Source organism: Myotis yumanensis, unplaced genomic scaffold, assembly GCF_028538775.1.
Source record: "Myotis yumanensis isolate MYYU_CA2020_CCGP unplaced genomic scaffold, mMyoYum1.0.hap1 SCAF_4, whole genome shotgun sequence".
Classification (NCBI taxonomy): Eukaryota; Metazoa; Chordata; class Mammalia; order Chiroptera; family Vespertilionidae; genus Myotis; species Myotis yumanensis.
In genome coordinates, this window is record NW_027223755.1 from 81674733 (window position 1) to 81700192 (window position 25460).

Consider the following 25460-nt stretch of genomic DNA (forward strand, 5'->3'; position numbering starts at 1 on the left):
CAAATATAAAATGGTGAAAGGCAAGAATTATACGAAATGGCAATTTTCTCCAGTCTGTCCACAGGAAGGATATTCTCGGTAACACTTTAGTGGCAATGAGCACACCTAGATTCCAGATCTTGAGTTCTAATATCACTTCCCACTAAAAAGAATCAGGGGTCCTTAGCAACATGGCTGAGTCCAGGGCTGGGCCTGGGAGAGTAACCTGGACCATCTTGTGCCAAAAGTAAGAATGTGCCCAAAGAATGGCAGGCACAGAAGCTAGCTTGAAGGAGCTCCCACTGACCAAATCTGGTACAATCTGAGCATAAAAATAAATTATGATAGTAATGGATTATAAATCATTAATAAAATCAGAATCCATGGATTCATATTGACAGAAATAAATAAAAGTAGAAGGAAAGGCCCTTACAATAAAATGTTAAGTAATAAATACAGAAGGAATGATTGTTTTAAAATCACTATATGGCAATCATAGAAAGGATATATGCACCCCTATGTTCATAGCAGCACAATTCACCATAGCTAAGATCTGGAAACAGCCTAAGTGCCCATCAGTAGATGAATGGATTAGAAAACTGTGGTACATCTACACGATGGAATACTATGCTGCTATAAAAAAGAAGGAACTCATACCATTTGCAACAGCATGGATGGAACTGGAGAGCATTATGCTAAGTGAAATAAGCCAGTCAATGAAGGAAAAACACCACATGATCTCACTCATTCATGGATAATAAAGACCATTACAAACTTTTGAACAATAATAGATACAGAGGCAGAGCTGCCTCAAACTGATTGTCAAACTGCAGTGGGAAGGCCAGGGAGGGTTGGGGGACAGAAGGGAGGGAAGTAAGAGATCAACCGAAGGACTTGTATGCATCTATATAAGCATAACTAATGGACATAAGACACTGGGGGGTAAGGGAGGGCAGGGGTTTGTCAAGGGTGGGGGGGATAAAAAGGGCACTTATGTAATACCCTTTGTAATACTTTTAGCAAAAATAAAAAAAATAAAATAAAATCACTAAATGGCAATCATAGCAGTAATTTGATTCAGGCAAGAGCCATCAATTACTATAAGAAACAGGATATTCACATAACTTCAAGTAATCTCTCCACAGGTTACTTTATTTAAAACAAAGTGGGGAAAGTAACTGTACAGTAGAAAAAGTTGGAGGACATGTCCAGGACTTGGTGATCAAAATTAACATGGCCAGCCCTAGCCAGTTTGGCTCAGTGGATAGAGCACTGGCCTGCGGACCAAGGGGTCCTGAGTTCAATTCCAGTCAAGGGCACATGCCCAGGTCGTGGGCTCAATCCCCAGTAGAGGGCGTACAGGAGGCAGCCGATCAATGATTCTCTCTCATCATTAATGTTTCTATCTCTCTCTCCCTCTCCCTTCCTCTCTGAAATCAATAAGATATTTTAGGGAAAAAAAGTAACATTGCCCATATGGGAGCAAGTCACAATCTCCGACCAGTTGGTAGCATCACTTCCGCAGTATTCCTGCCATCTATGCGTAACCTGAATCAAATGAACTATTAAACACCCCAAATCGAGGGACATTCTACAAAATAATTGGTCCCATCTCTTCAAAATGGCAAAGTCGAGAGGACAAAGAAAGACTAAGACTGACCCAGGTGAAGGAAAGCTAAAGAGACATGACAACTGAAATGTAACTAGTGATCTTGGATTGGATCCTGGACCTGAAATAGTCTTACAACAGAAGACAAGGAGGACAACAGGTGACATCTGAATGAAGTCTGTAGGCTGGATAACAGTGTTTTATCAATGTTAATTTCCTGATTTTGACACATTTGCATTGGGGTTATATAAGAGAATGTCTTTGATTTAAAAAAATTTTTAATTAAAAAAAAAGATCTTGCCCTAGCCGGTTTGGCTCAGTGGATAGAGCGTCAGCCTGCAGACCACAAAGTGTCCCGGGTTCGATTCCGGTCAAGGGAACATGCCTGGGTTGCGGGCTCAATGCCCAGTGTGGGGTGTGCAGGAGGCAGCTGACCGGTGATTCTCTCTCATCGTGGATGTTCTATCACTCTCTCCCTCTCCCTTCCTCTCTGAAATCAATAAAGATATATTTAAAAAAAAAAAAAAAAGATCTTTTGATTGCAAAAACTAACTCTGGCTAGCCAAACAGAATTTATTAAATAGGTGTCTGTCTGAAGGCAGGAAGATGCACACAAAAGAGTAGTTGAGGACATTTTAAAGAAGGGACTGGTTAGAGTTAAGAGAACTTACAGGGGATGGTGCAGTACTCAGGGCTAGCAGCAGCACTATTCACCACCAGACCCAAGGAACAAGGAAAGAGTAACAGAAGGAGAGAGCCACCTGCCAGGACTCTTTAAGTAGAGGGAAGCCGCTAACCCATAGCCCAGCAGGCAGGAAACCAGGAAAATAAATACCTCAAACCCCCTCTCCTGCCCTTGGATCTCCTGCCAGTCCCTCCCATCAGCTGAGCCCAGCAGAAGCCAAGGAGTTTTGTGTTCCATCAGGGCCAGCCTCCCAGGACACAGAGCAGGATGAAGAAGAGTGGAGAGTGACTTTGGAGGGGTGACACTACAGCCCAGTCCTGGGACTGAAGGAACTGCTGCATATCCAAAAACAAGGTCTGAAAGGTTCAAGCACACAGCACCCAGGGCCAGCGGCTGGCAGATCCAACCAGTAAGATACAAACACCATTTGATTCAAACAGTTTATTACTTACATCGAAAGCAGAAGGAAAATTAGCCAAAAGTGCCGGCTCCAGGTGGTCCTTGTTGTACACACACAAAAGGATGCCGTGGAAACCAAAGGGTTGATGACGACAACACCAGTTGTGGGATATGCTGTTGCTGAGGAGCCAGTTCTACACTCCGCTAAGCTGTTTTGTAGTCTGCAACTCTACTTGGAGGGAGATGAAGCAAAAAACCTCCTTCTTCAGCAGAGCCTAGGAGGTGATATCTTCTGATAGTCTCCTGTGAGATAAGGAGGTGGGTGGACATGGCCTTGAGGTAGCACCTCACAAGCCTCCCATCCTCTCCTGTTCCTGGAGGATCACTCGGGCTGTCAGTCAAGCCTTTGCCTGTGTGGCCTATGTGGATACTTGCCATGGCACCATAATGGAGCTCTTCCCCATGGAAGGCTCTCAGGTGGCTTCACAGACCTCAAGTCTGGGGAGCTCTCTAAACTTTTAGAGTCTAAAGCACCAGGTCTCAGGTGACTGGGTCCTCAACTATGTTCTCTCTCCTGGTGTTCAGATTCTTGGGAGAGACACCATCAGTTGTGGCCAGGAGCAGGCTCACCATGAACATTCATGGGCTCTGGCCCCCCTCCATGTGCATGGCAGCTTTCAGGGATGGGCTGAACCCCTGACTGGTTCCAACTTGCTTCTGCTTTAAAGTAGTGTCATTTCCATCTCATCTCACTGAGAGGGAAGTCAAGAGAGTCTTTAAGGACAGAGCAGTGATGGAATGGTTGATGTGACTCTAACCACAGAACAATGGGTAGTGGGTAGAAGCAAGCTCTGGCCCCACTAGAGGTTGGAGACCCAAGAATAAAGCAATTCTGTACAGTAATTAATATTTGCAAATCATTTAAAGAGAAATATGGATGGGAAGGCAGAAGTGGGTAGAGGTGAGCAAAGGGCAGGGAAAGGGGGAATACCTGCAATTTTGTCAACATTAAAAATAAAAAATAATTTTTTAAATAAAAAGAAATAAATAATGTCAAGTTTCTTGTCTTTGAAGTTATTTTAAGTTCACAATGATAATGAAAAATTATGTATGGGAATGTTTCCACCCTTAGTTGGAGGAGTAAGCAACAAGCATGGTAGGAGGGACCAAGGGAAGCCCAAGGCCCAGTTCTGCTGGTTAAGAAGCGGGTTAATAATCTAACAATAGGTACATAAACACGCTGTTAGCTGATGGGGAACTGTGGTCCTTTTCTCCATATCACTAAATGTTTCCAGGGTCACAGAGGCATGAAGACCTTCCAAACAGTAAAGATGTAACCTCTGTTTGCTGGACCCAACGGAATCCCTGGAGTCCCCATGCCCAGATGGGAAGGGCCTGTGAGCAGGCAGCCCCATGAGCACCCCTACAGCTTGGTGGGCTGTGGAGAGCTGAGATGACTGGGCCCACTGGGTGGGGGCAGCACCATGGGCAGTGAATTGCTGCCCCTTTCATGCCAGCATGTGTCCAGGATGGGGTAGAGCTTGCCCTGGAAGTCAGCCTGGAATGTGTAGAGTGGTCGCAGGTCATCTGGGCGGTCAGCATCGAAGAAGGTGAGCTCTCCCTGCTCATAATGCAAATAGACGCCAATGCGGTGGGGGTGCCCGGCCACGGGCAGGGGCACCCTCGGGCAGCCAAAAGCCTCATACACCCGGCCCTCCTTCAAGCCAATGAGCCACACGCCATGCTCTGGGGACTTGCTCAGCTTGCCCTTGCGACTGGCTGTGCCCTTGATGACTCCCAGGCGCCAGTCGCTCTTGATGCCCACCACCACCTCCCAGTAGTGGCGGCCACAGGAGAAGCCCCTGCTGGCCAGGACACAAGTGCTGCAGTCAAAGCGCTCAGGCTGGCTGGCGCACCGCTGGGCCAGGAGCCCACACTGCACCACTGTGTTGCCCTTGGAGAGTTCCAGGAGTGGGTGGGCTGTGGTGGGATCCAGCTTGAGAGACTCCGGGGCTAGGAAAGATCAGAGAAGGCAGTTTTCAAAAGGCAGCAGACCCTGCCCCAAGGAAGGTTGATTGGAGGCCCTGAGCTCCTCAGAAGAGGAACTGCACTGGCCTCATCTCTGTATCCTCGGGGCCTAGAAGGGACCAGGCACAGAGTAGGCACCCTGAGGATGTTGGCTGAATGAATGAATGATGCCTGCAGGGTAGAAAAAACAAACAGCTGTGAGCCAAGGCCTTCTTGTAAGGGACATGGTACAGGCCTGCTTCAGGTGGAGGTGCTGATGGAAGGACCTGGAAGACAGCCTGTCAGGTGTGGTCCACAGCTAAGCTCCCCAGGTTTTCTGGAGAATCCATAACAACTGCACTTGGTTTCTTTGATACCCTAAGCAGCATATTCAAGGACAAACTCGCAACTGACCTCTTTGCTTGCTGCCAGCTAATCAGTTTACAACAAAAATGTGCAAACAACATTCAGAGTTCAAAGAACATGGTTTTTTTTCTCTCCCCCCCTTTTTCTATTATATAAACCCTGCATGTCTTTGTTGGATGAAATCAGTCTATTGATTGATTGCCTTTATGTGCCAGTAATGAAAACGTTAATGAAATGTCTGAGTATTTTTTGACAAAGTAACAGCTACATTTATTAAGCACTAAACTACACACACACACACACACACACACACACATACACACACACACACACACACATACACACACATACACACACATACACATACATACACACACACACACACACACATTTATAAATATCAGCCTAGCAAGTGGGGGTTAATAGCCCTTTACAAGTGAGGAAACAGAGACTCAGAAATTATACAACTTGCCCAGTTAGTAGGAGATGGAGCTGAGTTTGACCCAAACTTTGGTGGAACCCCATTCCCGTTCTCTCCCCATTAGCCCATGCAGGCCTCCCAGCTCTCTGTACTTTATACCAGCAGCCCTCAGAAATGAGGATGGGATGGGGCCGCACCTGGCAGAACCTTGCGGAAGAGCCTTTTCCACACAGTCAGCTTGATGTCAGCCTGGTGGAGGCCTGGTTTGAAGGAGATGGGGTTGAACGTGCTTTCCAAAGGTCGGGCCGGCTGGAGCTCTGCCCTGGAGGCAACAGGGTGCAGTGTTGGCAGAGCTGCGTACCATGCACCTACCCACAGGCAAGTCCATTACAGTTCAGCAGGCTGAGCACTCAAGACGCCCATCATTTCCTCCCCTCCACCTCCTTCTCCGAGGACCCACCTCCTTCCTGGAAGGGGAAATACTCTACATCAGTGGTCCTCAAACTGCAGGTCCTAGACCAGTAGCATCACCTGGAAGCTTGTTAGAAATGCAAATTTTCTTGGGTAGCACCCCAGACCTGCTGAATCAGAAACTGAATACTGGGGCCCAGTGTGTTAATGAGCCCTCCAGGCGATTCTGGTGCATCCTAACATTTCAGGACCACTTCTCTGTAATGGGTGACCCTGATACAGAGCCAATCAGATTCTTTGTCCATTCATTTAAACCAATGCTCCCAATCAAATTGTCCCGGAAACTAAAGAAAATCTGAGGCCCTGGCCAGGAAGCTCAGTTGGCTGAACATCGTCCCAATATGCCAAGGTTACAGGTTCAATCCCTGGTCAGGGCACACCAAGAATCAACCAGTGAATGCATAAATAAGTAGAACAACAAACCGATGTTCCTCTCTCCCACCTCACTTCTTCTCTCTCTCTAAAAATCAATCAATCAATAAATGTTGAAAAAAAAGAAAATTTGAGAAAACGAGGAGACTCATAAATGAGGTACGAGAAAGACTCAGAAACTGCATGGACTCTTCACTTGTTGGGACTAGACATGGATCCAATCCCTTTCCACAAGCCAGAGTGCAAATGTCAAGGCCCCTCATTCTGACCATTCTCCCACCTTATTTCCCGTGTCAATCTGTGCATAATCCACAGCCCAGCAATACTGAACTTCTCATAATACTCCCAAGTCCACATACTACTTTGCCCCTTCAAGTAGTATGGCTTGGCTTGCATGGCAAACTCCTGTCCTCTCCCTTGTCAGCTACCCCACCCATACACTGTCTTTGCCAATCTCTCTCCACAGTCACCTCCTCCTCTGTGTATTTCTGTCGCTTCTATTGTTCTAGGTACCCACCACGACGTAACCACAGTTCACTGGCCACCTCCCACCAGTCTGCAAAACCCCTGAAGGCAGGGACCTGACTTCATCTCTGTTTTCCCTGGCCCCAGTATAGAGCCAGATGTTGCCAGCTGCTCCTGAGGCACTGGTGACACTGAGGGGAGGAACTCATAGAGAGGAGATGCCTGTGCCCGCAGCCACCAGACCCATGCTGAGAGCATCCTCCCAAAGTTATTACCTGGAGGCTATGGAGTGGTACTTCTGGAAGACAAGAGAGAGGTAGGTTAGGGCATGGCAGAGGCTATGCAAAAGCCTTTACTTAGGAAGGGGAGGCTTTTGAGGCCCTGGGGGCTTTAGCCACTCACCCGGATGAACTCATGGTGATTCTCATTACCAAACTGCTCCAGCACACACTTGGCTTGGACCAGCCGCTCCCGTGTGCTGTGGGCCTGCTCCAGCTGCATGTCCAGGGAGGCCACGAGGCCACGGGTGTGACCTTCCACCCCTTCCAGGCAGCGGGCCTTCTCCTCATCCACTAGGTGGTGCAACTCCTGGAACTCACGGCGGATCACCCAGCTGAAGACATCGGATTCATTCTAGAACAGGGAGGGCCTGTCATGGCTGGTACCCAAGTCCCAGGACTGAATCCTGCCCACCCCTTCACACTGTGCCTGGAGGCCCCATGGGGACCATGGGAGTGGGCAACAGTGGCAGGGCAGAGGCAGGGTCCCCAGTTCCCATTTCAAAGCAGTGGCTCTGCTTTCGCCGTCTTAACTATTATGTGTGCAAGTAAGATTTTGCTTTATCACAGGGTTTTAAAACTGCAAAAAAGTCTGAAAAGCTCCAGGAGAGCAGGATTTGGAGTGAGATAGCCAGGATTCCTGTGTGACCTCGAGTTTATCTCCATTGATCGGGGTAATGCTGCCTCCTTCTCAAAAGTGAGGGATATTCCGGGGATACCACTGCTGTTTCACAATCACCTGCAGGGCCTGGGCTCCGCACCTCCCAGCCCCAGTGTGCCTCTCACTGAGGAAAGTCAGACAGCCAAGGGGAGCTTCAGGCCTTTCCATGCCTGTGTTGCAAGGTACTGAGAAGGCACCACACAGATTGTCAAGGTCAAGCAGACACGACAGGCAGGGGCTGGGGCGTCATGCCCACACTTTGGGTGTTTACCTCTGGGACTTAGCTTCTGGCTTATCTCAGTCCCAAGGACTCCAGGAATACAAGCCAACTTAGAGGCAGTCCTGACAACTGGGTTGAATTCTCCTGAGATTTGCACCTTCCCCACCCTGCCCTGGAATGCTTTGAATGCTGGCTTTATATGGAAGGCATGGATTCCTGTAAAGGACAAATGAGAACTGGGCTCTGTAGGAGAGGGAAGGTGGCTGGTCCCAGCGTAGGGGCAGAGGGAAAGGGCACTCACAACAATCCGGGTCCTATTGTTCACCAGCTTGCCGATATGCTCATCCACCTTCTTCTGCTCCTGCTTCAGGTCAGAGATGAGGGTTGCAAGCTCCTCCTGAAGGCAATGTGCCATGGCCCCCGTGAGTGACTGACCCCTTTAGGCTCTTAGCTCCTTGGGGCCAGCCCTGGGCCTCACACTTCTAGGGAGCATCCCAATGGCCACTAGCACTCCCAGTGCAACCATTTAGGCACCAGAGCTACCCCAGGTGCCCTTGACCTCAAAATAATTATGATTATTTAAGAATGTTCCACACAGATGGCAGGAACTGCCCAGACAGCAGAGGAACTCTAAGTCATCCCTCTCCAAGACATGGAGAGAGATGCTAAACGTGTTACAGCCACCTGGAAGTCACCACACAACATCCAAGAGAGGTGATTACCGGTCTCAAGCCAATACTCCCTGCATGGAATGCTACCTGTAGGGTACCCATCAGGTAAGCTCTCCAGTCACCAGGAGGTCCAGAATCAGCGGGCATTTGATCAAGAGTCATTACAAAAGGGCTGTCCCCAAGTGAGGCCAGTAGTGCATGTGGTGGCCCAGGTTATGCCTGGTGAGTCCCCAATACCTTATAAAGATCTGAATCCATCCCTGGCAGGTTTGATCTGAGCCTAGATTTAGGGGCTCCCATGGGTGAAATAAACTCACTTCTCCTGGGATGCTCTGGCCCCAAATCTGATCTATCCTTAGGAGTCCAAGCAGGACCACCTAGACCACCATCTAGGCTGCACTACTTGACTAGGGCCCTGTGGGTTTATGCCCATGGTGTGTACTGACTCTCGCTTAGAAAGTTCCCATGGAGAAGTCGCCCATAAGAGCCTTTCAGAAAGGGAGCTGGGTAAAGAATAAATGGATACAGAGACCTTGCTCTGAATAAGGAGGCATAAAATTTCACAGCAACCCAAGAAAGGGCATTCCAGTGGTAACCCTCATGAGGCAGAGAGAGATGGGACTAGTTCTTTCTCAGCAACTGGGCCACAGTGAGGGGAAACACAATTGTGAAAATAAATAAAGTATCTCAAGATCTCAATCAATAGGAGAAAACAGGAAAGCATAACAGGGATCTGATAAAGAAACATAATTGAGTCACATCACACAGAAGAATCTTGGGATTACAAAAAAAAAACACATCCAAAACCAGGACCCAAGCTGGGCCCTGACTTTGCCAGAAATGATGAGCAAGCTCCCAAGTGTTTCCTTCTCTCCCGGGCAGCTGTCTGCTAATAAAACATGGGTTCCATTTCATTATATTACAATTGGATGTCCTCCGTCCACACTTCCCCAAAACCACTCTTGCCAAGGTAACCAATTCTTACTGTTAAAGCTGACACTCTTTTGAATCCTCAGCAGACATTTCACACAAGTGATCTTGTTCTGGTTAAAATGCTTTGTTCCTCTGATTTCTAGGAAGCCACATGCAGCCAGTATCCCTGCTTCCTCTGTTGATTCTTTCTGTCCCCTTCCTCGGGGTTCCCTCCCTCCCCAAACCTTAAACCCTGGTGCTCCTTGGAGCATCATCAGTGTCTTCCCTTATCACTCTGCAGACGCTTATCCCCCATCTCTTATCCCCAGCCTCGCTCTCCAATTTACCCCTTTGGCAAAAAGATAGGACTCCATCACAACTCTGCTTAAAAACTTCCAGTGCCCAAACCACACCACCATGGTTCTCTGAATAAACTCCAAATCTCAACACGTGTCACACAAAGGTCTTTCCATGACCTGCCCCATCTGGCTCCCATCTCGCTCTCCCTTGGGCTTAATGCAATGACTTATAAATCCTCAAATGTGCCATGCTGTTTGCCTCCTGGGCTTTTGCATGTGCTGTCATTACACTTGGAATGCTTTTCCTCCCCTTCTTTTCTTATCTCGTCCTCCTTGTGATTCAAGTCTTGGTTCAGTAGTCTACTTCCTCCAGGAAGCCTTCCCTGCCCACCTGAGACCATGCAGGAGCCATGTTCCAGGAAGTCTCACCTGGAGATTATTTAACTTTGACGGCAGCTCCTGATACACCGGACATCCAGACTGTGAACTCCCGCAGGGCAGCGTGCTGTATGATGGGCACTAGCACATCGCCTAGCACAGACGAGATGCCCAGTAAATGCCTGTGGGGAGGCGGGGCTGGCGGATGACCTGGCTGGCCCTGCCTGTTTCCTACTTGTCTCCCAGGGTTGAAGGAGCAAAGAGATGCTGCCCAGAGCACTTAGCCGCCTGCCTGCAGATCTCCATGTTCTTTCTTTTCCTGACCACCTCACTTTTTTTTTGTCATTCCTTGAGTTTATGCCCACTTCCCCTCCAATACCAGGCCACGAACCCTATAATAATTCACTTCCAAGTGCCCTTCCTGCCCTTCCTTGATCTGTTGGCAGTGCGAAGAAAACTGGCCTTGGTTTGAGTCCTAGCTCTGCCAGCCAAGCTGTGTGACCTTGTCTGCGCCTGTTTCCTCGTTTGCAAAATATAACAATCCTTCACCAACCTTAGATCAACATATTAACCTAAGATGGTACCACTATTGTTATTGTTGCTATTATTGTTATTATTGTTATTATTATGTTAAATAATGATCTGCTAGACCTGAGGCAAAGGTCAGGAGGGCAGGAATCCATTGATTCCACAAATACATTTTGAATGTTTACTAAGCCAGGCACGGCTCCAGGCACAAAAATACCCCAGGGAACAAAAGAGAGTCCCTGTCCTCATGTGCCTGAGAGTGCAGTCCCAGGAGCGTTCAAGAAACCAACCAGAGCTAGAAAGACGACAAAGCCGAGATGGGCTGGCACGTGACGCAGGGGCTCTCCTGCTTTAGAACCACTTTAATCCCCAGCAGCTGCTCAGAACGTGAGGGACGGAATGAATGCCCTGAGTTCTGCTCCAGGACAGGGCTGGAGAGAACGCGCTGTCCCAGGACCCTTCTGCGCCGGGCGATGGCGCCAGAGAGCGCCGAGGCTGGGTTCTGTGGGCCCCCCGGGTAACCTGGCTGCCGCCCCCCAGCAGCCTCGGGGCCCACCTTCATGCGGCTGTAAACGGTGGAGACCGGCGTGACCCGGTGGTGCTGGTGGGAGCCCAGCAGGCCGCAGAGGCCGCAGATGAGCTCCTGGTCCTTCTCGCAGAAGAGGCTGAGCGGGTTCCGGTGGTGCGCGCAGACCTTGGGCTCCGGGTCCCGCGGGAGTCCCAGGGCTTCGATCACCCGCGCCAGGGAGACGTTAGGCGGGGAGCGGCTGCCGTCCACCTCCTGCCGGCACACAGGGCAACGCAGCTCGGAGTCCAGGTGGCAGAACAGGGACAGCAGGCAGCCTTTGCAGTAGGAGTGGCCGCACTGCAGCATGAGGGGCTCCTTGAAGATCTCCAGGCAGATGGGGCACTGCAGGCGGTCCTCCAGCTCCGTCATGCTCACCAGCCTCGCCATCCACCCTGCGGGCTGTCGCACAGGGCCTTTCTGAGCCGGCTCCCTCCACTCCCTCTGCCCACAATTCCCTGGAAAAGGGCCTCGGGAAATTAGAGCCCTTACAGACTCCAGTCCTGGATTCCAGTCCTGACCCTCTATAATCTTGGGCCTGTTTGCCGTCTTTAAAACAAAGGGTTTAAATGGGGGAGGGGGGTGTACTTTGAGATAGATGATTCTAACTTATTTAAACTCAGATTTGGAGGTAAACATGGAAGGGGCCATCTGCAGCATCATTCAGATGACACAAATAATGCGAGCTCCAGCCTCGGCAGGTGTCCTGACCTGGAACTGGACAGCAAAAACAAGCAAAGGTGCTTCCCACCTTCTAGATAAGTGTTCAAATTGGTGAGCAATGTTGGAATCATCGTTATAATAGAGATTCTTGAGTCACCCCTTCCCACATCTCCAGTGAGACCCAGAAATCTACATTTACATTAGACACTCCCAGATCACCCTAAAGCAGAGTTCTGTCTTAGAACAACAATGTTCTGGAGAGTCTGGGACTTAGGAAAGCTGTATCTTAATCTCCCACCCTGTTCCTCCTTGAAAACTGATTGGCTCTGAAAGACAGAAGCACCAAGCTAGAAGCAGACCCAAGAAAAGCCCCCCCCGCCCCGCCCCGCCCCGCCCCATGAAACTACCTGGCTTCTTAGAATCCACGGAGCCTCCCACCAGGGCCTCAAACCAGCATCACTGACCTGATTGGCTTGGCCTCTTCTCCCCAGGATAGAATAGCAGGAGCAGAGCCCTAAAGATTGCAGCTAGATGCTTGCTCCACCACCTTGTCACTACCCCTTTTCCTCCTCCTCTTTCCCAGCAACACCCCCATGTCCTCAAGGTCACCCAGAATCAGGTGGAAACTGGGCCACATCACGGGACTGGGGAGGCGGCCTTTGCTGGGCCGGCTCTGATAACTGTAACATTCAGGTGCTTGCTTTGGCCAGGCAAGGGGAAGGGGGACAGACAGAGAGACGGGGTACCCATTCACACCTTACAGACCCCAATGGGACAGATTTGTGCTTCAACACAATCTTTCTGAATCTCTCTCTTTTAAAGATATTTTTATTTACTTATTTAGATTTTTTAATTGGGGTATATCTTCTAAAAAGGGCACAAATCTCAACCACACACTTAAAGTAAACTTAATATATACTCACTCTCCAGATCAAGATACAGAACATTTCCAGAACCTCCCACGTGCCGCCCCCTAGTCAGAATGTCTAACAAGAATAGCTGCTCACATGACTCATATCACTGCAGATTCACGTGGCCCAGTTTTGAATTTCAAATGAACAGAATCATATAGTATGTGCTTGTCTGTGTCTAACTTCTTTATTCAACATGCATTAAGAACTTTTTATATGAAGTCTTTCAATGGTTTAGAAGTTCAGTGACATTTTGTTATACAGTTAATTCATATACTATGTGTGCTGGATATGTGATATGCAGGTCATAAGATACTATACATATCCCAGGGGTGTGGTGGGAATTACTGGTTGGAAAGGATAGGGTGGAGAGGCTTCCAGGAGTGTTAAGAAACAGGAGCACTAGAGCTCCCGGTGGCAGGGTCTGGGGAAGCAGCGGCAGGCGCCATGTCTTGCCTCGAAGGTGGCAAGAAGAAGCCCCTAAAGCAGCTGAGGAAGCAGGCCAAGGAGATGGGTGAGGCGGGTAAGGCATTCAAGCAAAAGTAAAAAAGAGGAGCAGAAGAAACTCAAGGAACTAAAGCGAAGGCTCTGGGGAAGGGCCCCCTGGTCACAGGTGGAATAAACCAATCTGGCAAATAGTGAGCTGTTCCGTGTGCCTGGGGCATTGGTGATCCTCAATTCCATTCCTGTTTTAACTTCTGGATTCCCTGTCATACCATCTGTTGCCATCTAGAGCTAGAATGAAGTGTTGTCTTGGAGCCTATGGTATATTTAAGAATTAACTTTTGTAAATAATAATAATAATCATGCAGTGACTCATCTCTTTAGTTCTTTTCACTCAGTCATCTCAACTTAGCTGTGAGGTCAGAGTAAACCCAGCCCAGAACCCTGCCAAAGTGTGTTCTTTGGTCTTTGTTCTATCCCAAATTCTTTACCACCTGGAATTAAACCAACTCATTTGAAGAGAGAGAGAGAGAACTCTAGAACAGGAGCTCTATAAAGGGAGAGAGAGAGAGAGAGAGAGCTGTAGAACATCAGGCCACAACTCCCACAGACCTAAGCACCCATGTCTGCCAGCAGGAGTGGTCTCCACCCCAGTGTCAAGCAAGACTAAGGTCTGGTATAGGCAAATAGAAAGCTAATTTTATTTGTTAATTCAAGAAATATTTATTGAGAACCTGCTATGTATCAAGCATTGAGCTGGGTATCCTATATAATAAAGTGGTAATATGCAAATTGACCCTCACACCCTCACAAGATGGCTGCCTATGACCAGGCTGGCAGGGGGGTTAGTGAGGGACAACCAAACAACTGAACAAGCAGGCTGCGTGGGGTGACCAGGCTGGCAGGGGGGCCATGAGGGGTGACCTGGCCAGCAGGGGGGGCAGTTAGGGGCGACCAGGCCAGCAGAGGGGGGGGGGGAAGTTAGGGCCAACCAGGCAGGCAGGCAAGTGAGCGATTAGGAGCCAGCAGTCCAGGATTGTGAGAGGGATGTCTGACTGCCAGTTTAGGCCCAATCCCCGGGATTGGGCCTAAACTGGCAGTCGGACATCCCCTGAGGGGTCCCAGATTGGAGAGGGTGCAGGCTGGGCTAAGGGGACCCTTCTCTCCCCCCCTCCCCCCCTCCCCTCCCCCCCCCCCCCCCCCCCGCACAAATTTCGTGTACTGGGCCTCTAGTTAGGTATATATTAAAGAACAAGACAGACAAGGTTTCTATCCTTTGGGGGTTTATGATGTATGGAGGTAGGAGGTATAAGGTCATAAATAAACAAGTTAATATAATAGTTTTAAATGCTATGCAGGAAGTAAGCACTGTGGTGGAAAAGGAGGATGGGGTGACAGGTTGTATGAGGTGCACTTGAGCAAGGGCAATGTCTTTGAGGAGGGATGGTTGAGCTGAGGCCAAAAGGATACACAGAAGCTGGCCACCTGAAAGGATTCAGGCGGGTAGACCGGCACTGGGTCATCAAGTGCAAAGGCCCCGAGGCTGGAAAGCACTGAGAGAGGAGACCTGGGTAGCCACAACATAGTAAGGGAGAGGAAATATCAGAAGATGAGGCCAGCGAGGTTGGCAAGGAGGGCTGTGTAGACTAGGGCAAAGGTTTGGATTTCATTTCAAGGGCAGTGGGAGCTACTGAAGAAACTGGTTTTAAGGCAAGGGAATATCATCTCATTTATATTTTTAAAATATCATTCTGGCTGCTGTGTACATAATGGATCACAGTAGTGTGAGCACTTGGGTGGATGGCTGATGAAGCCGAATGACTGATATGGAGAAGAATGATGTAAACAAAAGACAAGGGGGATCCAGAGTCAGAAGCCTGAGGACATCCAGGTGGAGGAGCTAAGTAGCCCAACTGGTCCACAGACAAATGTCTAGGCCCGGCTGCAGAGTTTCTGACTCAGGAGTACATGGATGGGCCCAAGAATTTGCATTTGTAATAAGCACCGATGCTACTTTTGAGAACCATTGGAAAAGGCAGTTGGATACAGGCACCTGGAACAGTGGCACTTGGGAGGCTCTAAGCTAGCCAGTTGTATGCCACCTGTTTATAGCACATCCTATATAATAAAAGCCTAGTATGCAAATTGTCCCTTGACCAGGAGTTTGACTGGGTGTTCGACCGGGAGTTTGACCAGGGGCAGGGCTGGCTGGAAGCCAGGCCGGCAGTGGTGGCAGGCAGCTGGGGGAAGGGAGGCCCCGGCTGGCAGCCAGCAGCCGGCAGCCACTAGGAACCCTACCCTTGCATGAATTTCGTGCACTGGGCCTTGAGTATTTAAACAAATGGTTGGGAATCTCTTAGGGATTGAAACCAGAGAAGGGCAGGGATCCAAGGACAGCCCTGAGGTTGCTAACCTTTAGAGGTCAGGACGTGGAGGATGACTGAGAGGGGACACCCAGGAGGTAAGAGGACCATCAGGAGAGTGTGGTGATTGGAAACTGTGGGAGCTAGAATACCCCCACATCCCCACCCAAAGATATCCATGCCCAAATTCCTGGACCGCTGGGAATATGTTACCATAAAAGGCAAAAGGGAATTTGAAGATGTCATCACGGTCATAAACCTGAATTATGCAGGTGGATCCAATTTAATCACATAACCCCTTAACAGCAGAGAACTTCCTCTGCTGGAGTCAGAGAGATGCTGCAGAAGAGGAAGCAAGAGGAGTGCAAACCTAAGGACTCAGCACCCTATCCCGGGCTCTGCGGTGCTGGTGCCCCTATGGGAGGATGGAGAGAAGCCTCCAAGAGCTAAGGGCGCCTCCTGGCTGGCAGGCTCAGAGCTTCAAGGATCTCCATTGGCCAACAACCTGCGCGAGCTTTGAGGTGGATTCTTCCCCAAAGCTTCCCTCGGGCTGATGCCTGGATTTGAACACAATGATGTCAGGCCTCTCACCTACGGAAATGAGAGAGGATCAACAGGCGTTGCTTAAACAGCGAGGTTTGTGGCCATCTGTTAAGACAATGATGGACAGCGAATGTTGATGCCGAAAGAAAAGTGTTTAAAGGTCAGAGAGGTCAACTTCATCAAATGCAGTCAAGAGGCGCCTGCTGGATTTCAGTCTTCTGTAACGGAGCAGGGAAAGGTGGGTTGAACAGAAAATGGGGGGTGAGGAGGTAGAGACGGAGAAGTTAAAAAGGCCTTTGCAGCCACTCTTTTGAGAAGTTTTTCTGGGAAGAGCAGCCGGAGGCCGATGTGGGACCAAAGGGGGCTTGTTCCTTTTGTGATAGGAGACTTTCCTGCACGTAAGAAGGAAATGATCCCGTATTCGAGGCAGGACCGATGCAGGAGGGAGCGGGTAACTGAAGTGCATGAGGAGACACGAGCGGGAGGGGCCCGCTGGGACCCAGGACTGTTCTCCCTTTGCACCCGGAAAGCGCAAGTGCAGCACGGATTTTGTAGATTTGCTGATGGAAAAGTGGGGAGCATCCGCTTGTCTTCTCAGGAACTGGGCAGTTTGACTCTAAAGCCTTGTCCCGGCCTGAATTTCTCGGAAAAACGAACGAGAAAGAAGGAAGGTGGAAATTCTGGGGCCTTGTGCTCACCAGCGTGCTCCGGCCACGTGACCCCACTGCGTGCCCCTCCCCCTCACGTGCTGGGCCACGTGCTGCACGCCCGGTCACGTGCCCGGCCACGCCCTCCCTGGCCCGACAACCGAGAGCCGTTGGCTGCAGTTGGCGTGAGGCCCTGAAAGGAATGCCCGGGCCCGGGGCAGGCGGCAGGGCATAAAGGGCGGCTGGGCTGCAGCCTTCGGGAGTTCCCTGGAGTCGCGGGCACGGGGCAGGTGCCTCGGGAGCGTCACGTGGACATGGTGGGGGACACCCGGACTCCGGGCGCCATGCGAGCGGAGGGCGCCCCCGGCCAGGTGAGGGCCCGGCGCGGGAGAGTCAGGATGGGGCGCGGTTGCCGCGGTCAGTGTGGGGGCTCTGAGTCTGTGTTTCTTCCCCGGAAAGTCTCCTTACCAGAGGCTGAGCCAGTGGATGCTGGACATCTCCGGGGACCAGGGCGTGCTCAAGGACGTCATCCGCGAGGGCGCTGGCGAGCTGGTGGTGCCGGACGCCTCGGTGCTAGGTAGGCCCGCCCCCGGGGCCGCCATCTGTCCTGGGCAGCTGAAGGCGCGGGAGGACTGGCGGCTTCCGGGCACTTACCTTGCGGGGAGGGGAGGCACCTGGCTTGGGTAGAACATGCTTTGTTAGAATTAGATTTTTTAAAAATATACTTTATTGATTTTTGAGAGTTAGAAACATCGATGAGAGAGAAACATCGATCAGCCGCCTCCTGCACACTCCCTGCTGGGGATGTGCCCGCAACGGAGGTACATGCCCCTGACCGGAGTCGAACCCGGGACCCTTGAGTCTGCAGGCCGACGCTCTATCCGCTGAGCCAAACGGTCAGGGCCTAATTCTGTTGTTTTTGTGTGATAATGAAAGAGACGTGATGTTACGGAGGTGAGGGTATTGGTCCATTTTTCTGTGTCTGTGCCCTCTGTCCTAGTGAAATACTCTGGGTACCTGGAGCACATGGACAAGCCTTTTGATTCGAATTGCTTTAGGAAAACGCCCCGACTCATGAAGCTGGGAGTGGGTAAGTTCACAGTAGGAGCTGGAAAAGGAGTGTTTCGGGGGCATTGATGAGGGACAGCGCGCTAGGCCTGGGAAACTGTCCCGGGCACAGGTTCTTTGGGTCGGTTTTTGGAGGCTGGGTGTTTGCTAAACCAGCCAGCTCTCGCCTACGTTTCCCCTGGAGACCTAGGTATTAGGGAAATGTCCTACCTGGCAAGGTTATCTTTGCATCCTGACCTAACCATTGGGCCTTGTGTTCTTGTTTGTTTAAACATCTGTTGAATGCTTACTACCCACAATGCACGCTGAAAAGAGAGGATGTACCCAGGTGATTAGAACACGGGAGCCGGTGTGGTGGTGGAGATTGACTCGTGTTCAGACAACTAACCTGGTAGAATCGTTTAAGTTCCTGGGAGGGATCCCCACTGCTGCAGGAGCCCTTAATGAAGGCATCGTTCGTTCCAGCTGGGAAGATCAGGGAGGGTGTCCTGGAAGAGGCGGCATTGGAAATGAGCCCTGAAGTTTGAATAAGATTTCAATCAGGCCAGACGCTGGGCATGGGGAGGAAGATGTTGCAAGAAGAAAGAACTGTGAACAAAAATGTAGGGGCCAGAATGCTGCAGAGCCTAAAGAAGTTAGAGTTGGAAGGGTGGTGGTAATGGGGAATAGGCTGAAAAGTGAATTGGGGCCACAATGCAGAAAGAGATTTGGACGTAAGGAGAAAAGAAATTGATAGCACTGGAACAGGGTACTGGGAGAACTTCAACCAAGTTCTTTGTCCCTTCTTCCAGATATTACCCTTTGGGGCATGGAGCTGGGCCTTCTGACCATGCGGAGGGGAGAGCTGGCCAGGTTTCTATTCAAACCGCCCTATGCCTATGGAGCACTGGGCTGCCCGCCCTTGATCCCCCCCAACTCCACTGTCTTATTTGAGATTGAGCTAATTGACTTCCTGGATTCTGCTGAATCAGACAAGTTTTGTGCCCTGACCGCCGTAAGTTCTGGAGTACAAATGTCACACTTCATAGAGAGAGGGTTGGGTTTGTGTTTTTGGTAATTATCATGCCACGCTGATGCTCCTCTGGCCCAGGTTCCACCCCTGAGGCGCCTGGGTGATGGTGGCGGCAGTGGTGTCCCCCCACTTCCTCCTCTGTCCTTAATGTTGGCCCTTAGATGTGGGTCACTGTGCGAGGCCAAGGCCAGGCTGTGGGTTTGTTATGGACCAGCAGTGTGAGTTGATTTTTCAGTCAGTCACCTTTGCCTACTTCTCTCTGCAAGATAGTGGGCATTTGCTTCTCAACATTAAGGTTGGTTTCCAGCAAGTGAAGCCTTGGTAGATCATAAGTAGTGTGACCATCTAATTTGTTGTCCAAGCCAGGACACTTGAGAGTGAAATGGGCTATTAAGTGGATAGGATACCAGGACATCAGGTGTAAATGGGATAATCCCGGGAAACGTGGGACATATGGACTCTGTTCTCATAATTTAAGTGTTGCCATTTCTTTGTTGCCTTAACCCTTCCTATAAAGGTAGGGCTTCAAATCTCGTTAGTAGTTAGAGGCACACTTTGTCATTCTATCTCACTCTGACTGTATATGTGATCTTAGATGTCCACCCAAGATTTACATCTGTATCTGATGTCTCCCCAGCTAAACTGTCAGCACCCCAAGTGAGGAATCTTACCTTTTTTCATCTTTACACATAACAGGTCCTTACAGATGCCTGGGTCCCACTTCTAGTATACTGATATAGAATCTCTGGGTTGGGGGGGGACAAGACATCTGCCTTTAAAAGGAGGCGCTATGGATGATTTTGATACATACCCAAGGTAGTGCATTGTGGCTATAGAGACCAGTACGGCCATGGGCAGACCAAGACCTGTTAAATTTTGGTTGATAAGTAGTTCTGATTTCTGTGTTTGACAAGTTCCATCAGTTTCTAATTCCATGAAAACTGCTGCTTTAGGGAATATCTCTGGGAGGACTATAGAAGGTCTCCTTTTGGCTCTAGCTGTGAAGTGGGGGCGGTGATAACACCGAACTGCTGTGGCTTCTATTGGAATTCACACAGATGACCTGGGCAGAGGCACCTAGCCCAATGCTTGGCACACATACAGCAATAAACAAAAGTCCATAATCTGAAGAAGAAAAATGGAACAGGTATAATTATACTGACATTGTGGCATTGTAGCTTTCAGTTTTCTTGTTGGGTGTCCTTATCTTTGGTCCTCAGGAGCAACAAGATCAATTTCCACTTCAGAAAGTCCTAAAAGTGGCAGCTACTGAACGGGAGTTTGGCAACTACCTTTTCCGCCAAAATCGTTTCTATGATGCCAAAGTGAGATATAAACGGGTAAGAATGCTTAAGAAGTGTGTTTAGATCCTGAAATTTTTCTTGTTTAAAAGACAAAGATGTTGTCTCTTTAAGAAAAATGTCAGTAAATCTCATTAACCTTCTCATACTAGATAGCTGGGAGAGGGGACAAGGTATTTGGGGGAAGCCTGGTGTTCTGTGTCTGCTACTAAATGCTGACTACATAGGTGTGTTCAGATTGTGAAAATTCATGAGCTGTACTTATTTTTGTACCTACCTATGTGTGTATGCATTTCAGTAAAAAGTTAATTATCTGTTTACTAGAGGCCTAGTTCACGAATTCATGCATGGGTGGGGTTCCTAGGCCTGGCCAGCGATTGGGGCCAGCCACCTGGGGGGAGGGGATTGGGCGAGGGGGGGGGGGGGGGCGGTGAGAAACCACGGGAGGTTGGCTGTGGGAGCACACTGACCACCAGGGGGCAGCTCCTACATTGAGCGTCTGCCCCCTGGTGGTCAGTGTGCATCATAGCAACTGGTCGACTGGTCGATTTACCAGTCATAAGGGTCGCTTAGGCTTTTATATATATAGACTAGAGGCCCGATGCACGAAATTCATGCAAGAGTAGGCCCTCGCTGCCCCGGCCGCCTTGGCCCTCACAACCCCAGCTTCCTCTGGAAGGTCGTCTGGATGGTCGTCCTGCTGTTCAACCATTCGGTCGATTTACATATTATGCTTTTATTATTATAGATTTATTTATTATTAATCCTCACTTGATATTTTTTCCATTGTTGTTTTTTTTTTAAAGAGAGAGTAAAAGGGAGAGGGAGAGACAGAGAAACATTGATGAGAGAGAGAGAGACATTAATTGGTTGCCTCCCACATGCACCCCGACCAGGGCCAGGGAGCTTGCAACCGAGGTATGTGCCTTTGACCAAATTGAATCTGGGATCCTTCAGTCCACAGGCTAACACTTTAACCACTGAGGCTTCTTGTGTAGGTTATGCTGACAGGAATTCGCTGTGCTTTGTAACTCATTCAGTAAATACTATGAGCACTTTCTGTGTTCCAGACTCCGTGCCTGAAGTTCTCAAACAGGACAGAGTTTAAAATCTAGGGGTAGTCTGATTTTATATCTCATTTGCGTATGAGCCTAAATCATTCAGGATTTGCACTCAGCTGCAAGCAACAGAATTCTGGGAAACTGTTCTTTAAGCAAAATAGATATTTACTTTTTCCTCACATAAAAAGGGTGGCAGTCCAAGGCTGTAGAGCAGTTCGATGAAGCCACCAGGGATCCAGGCTCCTTCTGTCTTTCTGCTTAGCCACCCTTACATGTGCCCTGTTTTCCCCTCAAGATGGTCATTCAACTTGTAGCATCACATGAGTACCTGGGCAGAAAGAAGAGAGGGGAGAGGAGTCTGGTGTGTTTGTATATTACTTCCCTTTATATTTCATTAGCCATGTTAAATGGACAGCCCTTAGCTGTATAGGAAGCTGGGAAATGTACTTTTAAAATTAGTACTTTGCTGCTTTGGATGAAATGGAAGTGGTTAGGAGAAGAGGAGGGGAATAGATATTGGTTACACAGCTAACAGTATCTGCCACATTTGGCTTATGTGAATATGCTTCAGAGAGAGAAAAGAGGAGAGCATGCATGTGTCTGTCTTTTGGAATGCTGACAAAATCTGGGTCTTACACTTGGATAGTACAGATTTTGTCTCACAGTTGAATCATAGATACGATTCATAAAGTTTCTTGAGAGCCTGCTTACTTGAAAGAATTTTTTCTCTTGGAAACAGACCACTCCTTCTCTCTTATTTCCTGGGTCTGATCCCCTGAAGCAGTCACTTTTTAATTATATCTGCTGTTTTTATGATATTCTGAATTTATAAATGACATGCTTTAGTTGCTCTTTCAGACATTTTTTTATTTCTCATTACAGAAGGTGAGGCTTTAGTTCTCACTTCTACTTTCCCAGTATTGTCATAATTTTAATTTTTTTAAAATTAATTTTATAGAGGGAGAGAGAGAAATACATCAATCCATGAACATGAGATGTCTTTCCATTTATTTGTCATCTTTAATTTCTTCCAACAATGTTTTGTAATTTTCACTGTACAAGTCTTCCACTTTAAATTTATTTATTTTTAAAAAAATATATTTTATTGATTTTTTACAGAGAAGAAGGGAGACGGATAGAGAGTTAGAAACATCAATGAGAGAGAAACATCAATCAGCTGCTTCCTGCACGCCCCCTACTGGGCACGTGCCCGCAACCAAGGTACATGCCCTTGACCGGAATCGAACCTGGGACCCTTGAGTCCGCAGGCTGACGCTCTATCCACTGAGCCAAACCGGTTCGGCCACTTTAAATTTATTGCTACTTATTTTATTCTTTTGGTGATACTATAAATAGAGGTGTTTTTTTTGTTGTTGTTTTTTGGTTAATCCTCACCTGAGGATATTTTTCCATTGATTTTTAGAGAGAGTGGAAGGTAGTAGGAGAGACAGACAGAAATATTGATGTGAGAGGGACACATTGATTGTCTCCCACACTCACCTCAACCAGGGCGAGGGATCGAGCCTGCAACTGAGGTATGTGCCCTTGACTGAAATCAAAGCCGGGACCCTTCCGTCCAAAGGCAGACACTCTATTCACTGAGCCAAACCAGCTAGGGCTGGAGTTATTTTCTTAATTTCATTTTTGGATTGTTTATTGTTAGAGTATAGAAATATAGCTAACTCATATATTGACCTTGTATCCTGAAACTTTGCTGAACTAAATTTTTAGCTCAAAAGGATTTTTTTTGTGGATTCTTAGGTTTTTCTGTATATAATATTGTCACTCCTCTTGACCACCTCTCTTTCCTCTCCACAGGCCTTGTTACTTCTCTGCCGGCGATCAGCACCCCCTGAAGAGCAGCACCTGGTGGAAGCCGCCAAGCTTCTTGTTCTCCTTAACCTCTCCTTTACATACCTGAAGCTGGAGCATCCCACCAGGGCCCTGCACTATGGAGAGCAGGCTCTGATTATTGACCAAAAGAATGCCAAAGCCCTCTTCCGTTGTGGACAGGTGAGTTGGAGGACAAGGACTTGAGAACAAACGCCTAAGCAAAGGTGGCAATGGTGTTCAACTTGGGCAATGCAAAAAATGCTCTTTCCTAATTATGCTTTTAAATTCTGTCATTTGACAGGCCTGTCTCCTCATGACTGAGTATCAGAAGGCCCGAGATTTTCTAGTCCGAGCCCAGAAAGAACAGCCCTTCAATCATGACATCAATAATGAGCTGAAGAAACTGGCCAGGTGAGACCTGTGTTTGCACTTCTGCTAACAGAGAAAGAGAGGTATGATGATGCCTTACGGTTCTGATCTCTCCACCTGGGGATGTTGTCCAGCACGTGTTATGAGGCAGCGCCCCCTAGAGCTAGTTGTTTGAAGTGTTCAATACTCTAAACCAGCAGCTCCTAGTGGGGAAGTGGGACCAACTCCCAACTACATCTGTCTGGATCATTTTTCTATCTCCCTGTTTCACTCCTCCCCCTGCACATAAGCACCCCTAAAGAGGAGGGCTAATATGATTTTTAAAAGGGACTTGTTCTTCAGATACTCTTTCTATTTGACACCAACTGTTCTCAACTGACTGCAGAAAGGTGTCTTATAGACCCTGGTTTGATCTGAAATTGATCTTTCAGGTCTGATTCATACCCATAGAGTGTTTTGTTATCCAAGTAATATATATATACACACCAGTCTTTCAGTAATGTAACTATTTATTTATTTATTTGTTTATTTTATCCTCACCTGAGGGTATGTTTTTTATTGATTTTTAGAGAGAGGGGGAGTGGGGGAGAGAGAGTGAACCATTGATGTGAGAGAGAAATATCAATCAGTTGGTTGCCTCCTGTACAAGCCCTGAATGGGGATCAAACCCGTAATCTTTTGGTGTACGGGATGATGCTCCAAGCAACTGAGCCACCCAGCCAGGGCCAGTAATGTAACATTTTATGATTATAGAAATTTCATGTACATTGTAGAAAATTTTGAAAATATCAACATAAATTTGATATTCCACCACCCCATGATATATACACCGTTTGTTTGTTTTTTAATATATTTTTATTGATTTCAGAGAGGAAGGGAGAGGGAGAGAGAGATAGCAACATCAACGATGAGAAAGAATCATTTATCAGCTGCCTCCTGCATGCTCCCTACTGAGGATCGAGCCTGAAACTCAGGCATGTGCCCTGACTGGGAATCGAACTGTGACCTCCTGGTTCATAGGTCAATGCTCAACCACTAAACCACGCTAGCCAGGCTACATCCACCGTTTTTTAAGATGTTTTTGTTGTTGTTGTTGTTCAGTATTGGTGAATTTCTCTACTCCTATTAACATTAAACATTTAATCCAAATTGCTTAGTTAAAGCTTTCTTGCAATTAAAAAAAGCTGATGTATGTGTACCTCTTTATATTTGGATCCAATTGTATTTTGGGCCTTTTAGAACTTTCCAACAATTTTCTTTCTGCTATTTATAAGTATCCTGTCAGGATAAATGTAGAAATTTTGGAATCTAACCATTCTTTAGCAAAAAAAAATCTCAAGATAAGTTAGTGGTTACTGAGTGCGAGGTGTCACCTGGCAGCTTCACTGATAGTGGCTCCTAGCCTTCAAGGCTGCCATCTTTTCAGAAATGGGCTTTTTGTCCAAGGGCTTTCTTAACAGCTCTTGGGAGCCTCCACTGTCTCACCTACCTCTCCAGTATTGCTTCCACCCCCTCCCGATTCAGTTTAAAGCCCACTGAATTTTCAGTGCTTCTGGAGCTGAGTGGAGAATTCCAGCCACCAGATGTCACCTCCTACAAAGACAGACTTTCTCTAACTACTGTGTATTTCACTTTACAGCCACTACAGGGACTACACAGATAAAGAGAAAGAAATGTGCCATCGAATGTTTGCTCCTTGTGATAATGGCTCTACAGTAGGAGAAAAGTAAAGGTAATAAAAGGACTAAAGCATAAAAGGATTTTGTCCAGCAAATATAAAAATGTGGTTCTCATCAACCCACCAGTGGCTGTCTACAGCTGAGGATGAATGGGAGTAGCAAAATTCCTATTGAAGGTAGTGACACAAGTCTAGTGCAGAATGCACACACTGTGGGTCTTCTCAGAGAGAAGATCATAGAAAAGTTTGGAAAGTCCATCCAGAACTTGTGGATAAGTTTA

At 48.1% G+C, this 25460-nt stretch overlaps 2 protein-coding genes and 1 pseudogene across 3 annotated transcripts; 2 read left to right on the forward strand and 1 right to left on the reverse strand.

Moving 5' to 3' along the window:
• Positions 1 to 2705: 2705 nt before the first annotated feature.
• Positions 2706 to 11676, reverse strand: TRIM50 (tripartite motif containing 50). 2 transcript variants are annotated; one of them, XM_070411542.1, is made up of 6 exons: positions 11278 to 11676; positions 8235 to 8330; positions 7177 to 7407; positions 7050 to 7069; positions 5664 to 5788; positions 2706 to 4685 (listed from the first exon to the last, which is right to left on the reverse strand). In XM_070411542.1, exons 1-6 carry the CDS (start codon positions 11674 to 11676, stop codon positions 4096 to 4098), a joined length of 1461 nt encoding a protein of 486 aa, XP_070267643.1. In that variant the 3' UTR covers positions 2706 to 4095. The 2 variants fall into 2 exon arrangements, with proteins under 2 accessions (XP_070267643.1, XP_070267642.1); XM_070411541.1 differs by having other exon boundaries at positions 7050 to 7072.
• Positions 11677 to 13307: 1631 nt separating this feature from the next.
• LOC139008215 (translation machinery-associated protein 7-like) lies at positions 13308 to 13499 on the forward strand (annotated as a pseudogene).
• A 3672-nt stretch (positions 13500 to 17171) lies between these two features.
• FKBP6 (FKBP prolyl isomerase family member 6 (inactive)) lies at positions 17172 to 25231 on the forward strand. Its single transcript, XM_070411544.1, has 8 exons — positions 17172 to 17228; positions 17317 to 17434; positions 17858 to 17947; positions 18717 to 18919; positions 20158 to 20277; positions 23118 to 23312; positions 23434 to 23543; positions 25141 to 25231. The coding sequence occupies exons 1-8, from the start codon at positions 17172 to 17174 to the stop codon at positions 25229 to 25231; spliced, it is 984 nt and encodes a 327-aa protein (XP_070267645.1).
• The last annotated feature ends 229 nt before the right edge of the window (positions 25232 to 25460 follow it).